At 39.4% G+C, this 8,941-nt stretch overlaps 2 protein-coding genes and 1 long non-coding RNA gene across 3 annotated transcripts in view; 1 reads left to right on the top strand and 2 right to left on the bottom strand.

Annotated features, from left to right (window-relative positions):
* sptbn4b (spectrin, beta, non-erythrocytic 4b) overlaps positions 1-1,597 on the bottom strand; it is an 81,967-nt gene extending 80,370 nt beyond the window's left edge. Inside the window, 1 exon segment of the mRNA XM_029445894.1 lies at positions 1,231-1,597. The gene's annotated coding sequence lies outside the window, so the exon portion shown is untranslated.
* A 3,533-nt stretch (positions 1,598-5,130) lies between these two features.
* On the top strand, positions 5,131-8,843 carry blvrb (biliverdin reductase B). The gene is made up of 5 exons (XM_029447155.1): positions 5,131-5,323; positions 6,535-6,696; positions 7,475-7,564; positions 7,700-7,831; positions 8,212-8,843. Exons 1-5 carry the CDS (start codon positions 5,239-5,241, stop codon positions 8,364-8,366), a joined length of 624 nt encoding a protein of 207 aa, XP_029303015.1. The 5' UTR covers positions 5,131-5,238; the 3' UTR covers positions 8,367-8,843.
* Positions 5,318-6,610, bottom strand: LOC115018242 (uncharacterized). Its single transcript, XR_003833338.1, has 3 exons — positions 6,481-6,610; positions 6,213-6,302; positions 5,318-6,126 (listed from the first exon to the last, which is right to left on the bottom strand). It is a non-coding gene; the product is annotated as an uncharacterized LOC115018242 (long non-coding RNA).
* Positions 8,844-8,941: the final 98 nt, after the last annotated feature.

Raw genomic sequence — 8,941 nt, 5'->3', positions numbered from 1 at the left:
GTTACAGAAGTTGAATAGTGACATCACAGGACTTTAACTCCCATAGCGTACAATAAGGTCAAAGAACACTAGTCTATAGATGTACTATAGGATATGACACCCCAGAAGATTATTAGTGTGAGGGGATCAAAAAATGTCACTTCAGTTACCGGCACGATAGTTAACTGTTTGCAATTATCTTTAATGAAATTATTAGTGAATTACATTAAATGTATAACTACATCCTTTGCTCAATGTGACTGCCTTTAGATATAACACATTTGCCTATCTTTCTCTTTTCTTTCCCGTTCACCCCCCTTCCACACCACCATCCACATCCACACACACACACACACACACACACACACACACACACACACACCTTGCACCAACAAACCCAAGCTAACCAACTAACCCACAGCTGACTGCATACCTCTGTATTAGCTCCCTACAGTAGCTCTGGATATTTACCACAAACAGCGACCATAATAAACAGCCAATGGGCTCAACACATAACTGAGGTTGGAGTCACTTTTCACTGCAGATGTGATCAAACTCACCACATTAAGACTTGACAGGCTACAGTGCATCTGCTTCTTGTGTTGCTAAAGCGAGCTATGCTGCTTTTGGCCTGGTCTCACTAAAGCATAAGAATATTCTGAATAAATTCATCACATATTGAACAGCAAGATTCAGGAATAACTGATACCACAAGGGTTAGGAGTGCCAAAGTAATGTCAGGTCACATAGTGAACCAGAGATACACTATAACTTCATGCAGGAATATATAGCCTACAGTATATTACTGTAGAGATGTATCGCTTGGGAAGTTATATTGCTATTTGCATTGGGGCACAGTTTGCCAGAATGCCACGAAATTCAACGTAATCATTTCAAATTGAAAGTTATCGGTGGTAAAACATGCAACAACATAACATAGCCCATACACTAGGCCGCTATTTTGCTTCTTAACCCAGTTATCATTTCAAATAAGACAACCAGCTCTGGCAGGCATCATAAACACTTTCCCATCCATGCATCATGTAACACATGTGGTTGAAAAAAGAAACAGCGCGTCCCCCCGCCGGATCACTGCGGTACCCTGCACCCAAATGCAGGCCGGCGTCCCTGCACAAAAAAAGGGGGAAAAACACCGTGCACCTCGACTCCTTGCTCTCACACAAGGAATGACAAAATAAAACGAGATCGCATGGAAAAGGGAATCATGTGTCGTCCTTATATCGGCCTTACCTTCAGCTTTAGTGTCAGTTTTTTGGATTGGTTTTGTCCTCCTCCTATACCAAGACGTCGTTGGGCTGAATCGATGAGGAGAGCGGTTTATCAATGGAGGAACTGACGCTCCGCTTTTATTCCAGCTGGGTCTTCCCTCGATTAGTCCTTATTACAGGAAGAAGCGGGTTGTCAGTGTGATTACAGAAGCAGCCCCGGGAGTCTCTACCGTGGAAATGCAACGCTTTGGCGCATAAAAAGTGCGCTGTGTGCCCGCAGCGGTGACCGCCGGCCGGGAGATGCTGTCGGTGCTGAGGATGCGAGCCGGTGGAGGGAGATGATGATATCCATCGAGGTCCCCGTTTCCACCTGACACAACCTCTCCTCCTCCTCCTCCTCTTCCTCTCCGCTGGTGATGCTGGAGAGAAATATCAGCATTAGCGCGGCGAGCAGAGAGAGAGGGGGAGAAATAGAGAGAGAGGGAGAGAGAGAGAGAGAGAGAGAGAGAGACTGTGTGACATTTTAGCACCGAGCCACCAGAGGCAGTGTATTACGTCGTCATTTTACAGAAGCAGACGCGGTTTTTGTAGGTGAAACAATTAAATGTTAAAACATGTCAAAGCATATCGATAAATAAAAGAACTATAAATAAAACTAATTTTACATTGTAACCGTGTTTGTAACCATTTTGACCCATAACGTACTTTAGCCTACTGCTAGTTTAGATAAACATAAGGCTAGCTTAGTTTCAAAGTTGATACACGATGCTAGCATAAACATTAGCTTACAACTGAGGTAGCTACTGTTATCACACACATACCTTAGGCATTGTCGTTAAAGTTGTGTTACGATTACTGGCTAACTAATGTCAACTACTTAATTAACTAATTAATATGTCTGAGTTGCTAAATTTCAGACGATGCATGTGGCTTGTTAGATGTGTGCTGATGTATGCTGCTCACTGATGTAGTGATCACTTCACTTTAAAAATACTGAGGTCTTGAGACAAATAAATTATTGGTCATTCAAAATAAAACATTACAACGTTTTCAACATTAAGATTCAAATGGTGTTTCTGAGTCATTTATTTATGTTGTTGACCTAAATGTAGTCCAATTTAAATATACTAAGTCAAATTACCACGTGAATAGCTGTAAACTCCGTCTACAGTTGCTAAACCCCCCAAATACCAAGAAAAAACAGATGCAACTTGACTGCAGTCTATCTATAGACTTAGTGCACATTACCCAGAGTCTCTGCACACTTTGCAGGTTACAATATAAACATCACACACACACACACACACACACACACACACACACACACACACACACACACACACACACACACACAGTACATACGCACAGGCAGAATCCCAAACATTTTCTGAGCAATAGTACTGCAAACTGCTTTAACCCTAACTTTCTTTTCCTGATGATCACATTAAATAGACACACTGTATTACATTGCATTATACTCATGTGGCAGACATGTGTCCAAAGGAACTTACATTTTTCCATCCCCAAGTATAGCCTGCTCAGATCAAACAAAATGTGTGGTGCAGTATCTTACATTGGGCGCCAACAGCGTGGCCAGGGGAATGTGAAGCCCAACATTGCTGGCACATCATTGGCTTCTGGCTTCCTGCAGGATGCATTTGGACTGCCAGTTAATCTTACTACCAGTATTTCAAAGCTGATAGAAAAACCAAGAGGCAATTTGTATAATTGTGTGCCATATGCAAGCACATCTAAATAGTTTGCCACCCTCTTACGACACTCAGCATCCCATTTTAGAAGTCCTGGAGCCGCCACTGGTGTCCTGCTCAAAGCCACTTTGACTAGTGGAAAATCAATTCACAAACTTCTTTGGAATAACCCTTTAATTATGCCTGACGAAGTTAAAATATTTGTGTTATCTTTGTATTTCCTCTCTATGGATCTAGCTTTCAAGTTCTTCAGGTTTCATGAGAGTTTAGTCCCTGATCACATTCTGTGCATCTTTTACGCAACTATAAGCCAGGACATAGTAATTGTTGTGCTGCGATAATGTAATTAAATTGATCATACACCTTTATATTAATTAGTACATTGGTGACACATTTGCATCTGACTACTCAGGTCCTCTAATGATTGACTGAATGAACATGATCCACTGGTTTAAAAATATATATATTTTGTTCAACATTTTCCTTCTACAGTTATTTTGTCCAGGTTCTGATTCTCATTTTTGTAACTCCTGATTGCTGCTCTGTAAAATCAATGAAAACAGCAATTTATTGTTGGTATCGTTTGTTTCATTACAAATCAGCAATTATGAGCTGGGAACCAACAGTGTTTTATACATTTTGATTTCTATATAGAAACACAGAAGGATTGTGTGAGGTAAATAGTCATTATTTGGAAAAAAGATAAAGCAAGGCATTTAGGTAGAGACCTCACAGCCCTGTTCTAGTGAACAAGAAGAAGAGCTAAGTGCACCTGACTTAACTTTCAAAGTGAGTCTGTTTTGGAAGCCTTGAGGAGATGTAATAAAAAAGATGAAGCATACAAAAATAGGATATCCAGGCCTGGACAAATATTCCCAGTTTCACAGTAACTAATTGAAAGTATTAAAGTCATTACGATTTAGATGCCTTCGATAAAGGCCTTAATTTAAATACATTCCATGTGAGAGAGTGGAGGCAGGACTTGATCTCATATTTTTAATAAAACAATTGCCAACTTTTGAATAAGATTGATACAATTTAAGACTCTTAAGGAATACCAAGGCTGGTAGAAATCAACAAAGGAAAGTTTTGGAAAGTAACTACGTAGACTACATTTACAATACTACTGTACTTAAGTATAATGTTCAGGTATTTGTACTTTATTTGAGTATTTCTATTTTATGCTGCTTTATACGTCTACTCTATCACATTTTGGAAGCAAATATTGTACTTTTCATAAAATACATTTATTTGACAACACTGGTTACTCGTTACTACTTGCTAGTTTAGATTATTAATACAAAAATATAAATCAACTAATAAATTGTGATTACTGTGGATTAAAGCCAGCAAGAATAAACTAGATTTTTATAATTATCCAACCTAAAAACCCAGCCCAATGTTGCCAACTCTTTTCCAAGGAAAGTATCTAGCAGCACTCGCTCTAAAAGTCGTTAAATCTAGTGGGAAAGTCGCCAAGTTGGCAACACTGACAGCCCGTCCCTTCAGGCCTCCCTCCGAAACAACTCCCCCAAAATTATCATAATGAAGGAATCATTATTCACAATCAGAAATCCTTTATTAGTCCCACAACGAGGAAATGTACCTTGTTACAGCAAAAGAACAAGAAAGTAAAGTGGCGAGTACACAATAATTAAATAGAATTAGATAGAGTAAAAGTAGTATAAGTACAAAGTGTAAAAGTGAATATTGCACATGGCAGTGATGAATGAAATCATTAGAATGTTTCTAAAATACCCACCCTAGCTTTAAAACCACCCACCAGTGTAAAAAAACCTTTATAGCTGCACACTTTTGAATTGTGTAGCCATATAATACAATGATATAATATATATCATCTGAAAAGGGCAACTCTGCATAAATGAGTAGGTCCTATTTTTACTTTTGGTAATTTAGGTATAATATGTCCTCTACTTTTTTTTAACTTAAGATTTCAAATGCAGGACTTTAGCTTGTAACAGAGTTTTCTAAACTTGTGGTGTATGTACTTCTACTGAGGTTAAAGATGTGAGTATCTTACTTCTTACACCACTGCTGGAGAGTGCTGTGATGCAAAGAGATGAGCAGTACTGTCGCACTGGCTGAGCAGCAGGGCTCCTTTAACTCTCCGTGTGGGAGGAGGAGTCAACTGCGGAAGCGCCTTTTCCCTGTCACTTAAAAGAGGCGTTTCTATTGTACACTGTTTGGTTTCTACGCATGTCAAATGTGACTTTTTAAGTGAAAGTATTTTCTGTATCGGACACAGTTTGGTTTGAACCGTCAAGTTGTTGCTGAGTCGTGGTCCTCGCTTATTACAAATAATGTCGGACTCCATCAAAAACGTCGCGATATTTGGAGCCACGGGAATGACCGGGCTTGCCACTGTCCCGCTAGCGGTGGCTGCAGGTGAGAAATGGGATAATGTACACAGGTTTACAGGTTTACTGTGTCAAGTTGTCCACATCTTCTGCTGTTATGAATTCAGAGTTGGGGCATGAATCAATATAATGTCAATAACGTGATATGAGACTGTGGGATTGTGCTTGTGAAGTTGTTATAGCTAAATTTAAGGTTTTGTCATAGTCCACATTACTGTTTTCCTTCTGTGTAAATGTATTTTGAAAACACCAGTAGTCCCACATAGACATTATATTGCCATGTATACATATTCATGTATTTGGTCAACACTATGGTGATATTGATTCCACCAGCTCTAGGTCCCACTTAATTACTTTTGAAGATCATAGCAAATGTAATCTGATTACATTTCAGAGGTAAAACTTTTTTTGTTAATCTCATGTTATTTAATATTCTTTATTTATACATTCACAATCCAATAAGGTTTAATCCGTCAGTCTCTGCTGTAATTTGCTCCATTATTGGTTGGGATTCCCCCCAAAGATTTTCACAAACTGCAGTCAGGACGATACACTCGCACAAATCACTCGCACATTATGTCACATGATTCATTTGATTATAAAGCATTTTCATTTCCTTTCTCCCTCCTCAACATGGGGCGAAAAACTGTGGAGTCATGTTGGACGTTGCAGGGGAGCGTTTTGCTGAGTCACAGAGAGCAGATAGTAGAAGCTGTTCACTATCTCGCCTGTGCAGGGAGGGTGGGATCCCCTTTATGTAGTTGGTGAAGTTATTACAGGAGCTTCTGGAAAAGACTCTTTTATTCTAGCTGCAGTTGTAATCATGTTGTCCTGTTGAATTTTAATACCAACCTATGTTTAGAACACATGCAACAGTCACTGCACAATAACAAATCAGGTGTCATTAAGATTTATACCTGCTCTTTTATTGGCGTCGTTAGATAAAGGTCATTCTCATTCTCTCACTTCAACTTTTCCATGACCTTGATGGAATATGTCACAAGATCCTGCAAGATTTAAAGGAGAAATTAATCCTGAATGTAGGAAATATAAGCTAATTGGTAACATATACATGACACCTGAAATGGCATTAGACTGCATTGTCGGTACAGATGCAATAACATTTTAGTATTTACTACAATTATTTGAATTGCAGGAATATCACGGTGATGATGGTCTGAGTACCTGTTTCTTCTGCATTCCTGTTGGTCTGTTTCATTTCCGTGTTTCCTCCCTCAGGATACAGCGTGACTGTGCTGGCGCGGGACCCTGCCAGGCTGCCTGCCGACCACAAGGCGTCCAGGGTGGTGATTGGAGACGTGCTTAATAAAGAGGATGTGATGAAGACCTTGGAAGGCCAGGACGCTGTTATTATCATCCTGGGCACCAGGAACAGCCTCAGTAAGTCTCCACAATTTGACTCGCAACCAGGAAAACTAAATGCAAAACTATCATTTTTGTCTGTCTTAAAACAAGTTGTATCCCAGATGTAGACATAGGCATTTATTTAATTTAGAATTTTGTTTATCCTAGTTTCTAAATGTTTTATTGCTTAATTTGAACATTTCCTATTGCTGTGCTTTTTGCATTCTTGGATTCTTTGATTTTCATACACACTTTGGATTTGTCTATGTGGTTTTGTATAAAGTGTCCTAAAGTTGCAGCATTTCTCTTACTGTTGTTGCTTTGACCTCTTCTCACATGTTTACGCAGCCGTACCATTTTTCTTTGCATTGTTAAAGTTCACGGTGACCATGATCGCCTGTCACAAGGAGGATTGTAGTTTTTAATGGTGTAATAATGTAAAACGTTCACTAGAGGTCGCCATCAGACTTTTACAACATATAGTTCCTATGTGACATCATTGTTTGAGTGAAACAATCTAAATCACACTGTACATAAAAGGTTGGAACAGGTTTTACAATACGTCAAATATCAGGACTTTATTTATCAAATGTGGCAACACTATAACAGAAAAATCTCGATTTACAGTAAAAGTAATTTCAAGGTTTTAATCCTATGTTTCCATGTACTTTACTGTGGCATAGAAATACAGTCGAACGTATAGTTTCACTCTGTAGAAAGTGCTGATGTCTCAAACTGTACTCGAGAACAGTTTTGGAATAGTGAGTTACCTTCCACATCAGTATGAGTCTGTGATCTGATCTGTGCTCATCAGGCCCGACCACCATGATGTCTGAAGGCACCAAGAACATTATTGAAGCCATGAAGGCTCGTGGGATCTGCAAAGTGGTCGGCTGCATGTCAGGTACAACTCTCTGTTTATTAAAAATGATAACAGCGGGGATGAGGTGGTGACGTTTGTCTTATGTGGCTGTTGGCTTCAGAGGAGCAGTGTATTAAGACAATTAAGAGTAGTTTTTATTAACTTTATCCCTCACAGCCTTTCTGCTGTGGGATCGCTCCAAAGTCCCGCAACGTATGGCTGCTGTGACAGAGGACCATGACAGGATGTACACGGTGCTGAAATCATCCGGGCTGCACTACGTGGCCGTCATGCCTCCTCATATTGCTGGTAAGTATAAGTAGAAACCAAGAGCTGTATCCAAACAAAAGTGGAAGAATACTGTAAAAACTTGCTGCTGGCATAAAATCTGTTTACATTTATTTGGGAATAATGGATTACGGTGCACCTTCTTTATTATCTACACATGACTTCTGTTATTAGAAAGGTGTGAAGTTTTAATAAATAAATCAAAGGCATTTGAGACTTTAAGACATGAATTTGCTCGAAAGCAAAGTTGAAGAAATACATTAAAAGGCAAAATCTAAATCATTACCAGCCAGTGAGGTCATCAAACCTTTTTTTCAGCATAATTGTAGGCTCCTGCAGATAGAGAGAGCATTAATGTGTATATGTTATACAAGTTTTTGTTTCTGTCTGGATTCCTCCAGATGACCTTCCTCTGACAGAGAGTTACATGACGCAGGAGAACATGCTGAAAGGGAGAGCCATCTCTAAACACGACCTGGGACACTTCTTTGTCAAGTGTCTGTCCACCTCAGAGTGGGACGGCAAGGCTGTCGGAGTGTGGGGAGAGTATAAGTAATGCTGAACAACACACTGCTGATGCCTGCTGGACAGTGAAGGAGTTTAAATGTCTTTCTGATCGGCATTCTTAATTTCTACCAAAACACCCTGAAGAGAAATCGCTGGTTTCTGCTGAGACTTGGAGATAAATTAGGAAATAATGTGTGTAGAATTCAACTAGTGCGTTGTGATGAACCACTAATGCTTCCCTGTGATCACCTTTATGATCACCACAGAGCAACTTTTGCTTGCTGTTATATTTTTGATTTTAACATCACATTCAAGGAGTATACATTTTAAAACTAGTGCCAAACCTGCTTTAGCTGTTACGTTGCTTTACAACAGTTCTGTCTTTTCACATTAAAAATCTTTACATATTCAAGGTTTTGTTTCCTACCAATGAACATCTAATCGTGTGATGCCTCCTGTCGCTGCTCTCATGTACAATGTGCCCGTTTTCATAGCTGTTGAAAATAAAAGAGTTTATTGTACTAAGTGTTGTGCTGAAAGAGTGAAGTGTCATGTGAAGGAGCAGAGCTGCAGGCTACTTGTTGCTACAGTGACACAACTACAACAATGATAAAAATGAATTGT

Source organism: Cottoperca gobio, chromosome 13, assembly GCF_900634415.1.
Source record: "Cottoperca gobio chromosome 13, fCotGob3.1, whole genome shotgun sequence".
In the NCBI taxonomy this organism is placed as follows: domain Eukaryota; kingdom Metazoa; phylum Chordata; class Actinopteri; order Perciformes; family Bovichtidae; genus Cottoperca; species Cottoperca gobio.
This window is presented reverse-complemented; position numbering and strand designations above follow the sequence as displayed.

Coding starts and splice junctions, on each gene's coding strand:
- blvrb (XM_029447155.1), top strand. CDS start 5,239: ATGTCGGACTCCATCAAAAACGTCGCGATATTTGGAGCCACGGGAATG. Junction 5,324..6,534: donor CCCGCTAGCGGTGGCTGCAG/GTGAGAAATGGG, acceptor TTCCTCCCTCAG/GATACAGCGTGACTGTGCTG. Junction 7,565..7,699: donor AGTGGTCGGCTGCATGTCAG/GTACAACTCTCT, acceptor TATCCCTCACAG/CCTTTCTGCTGTGGGATCGC.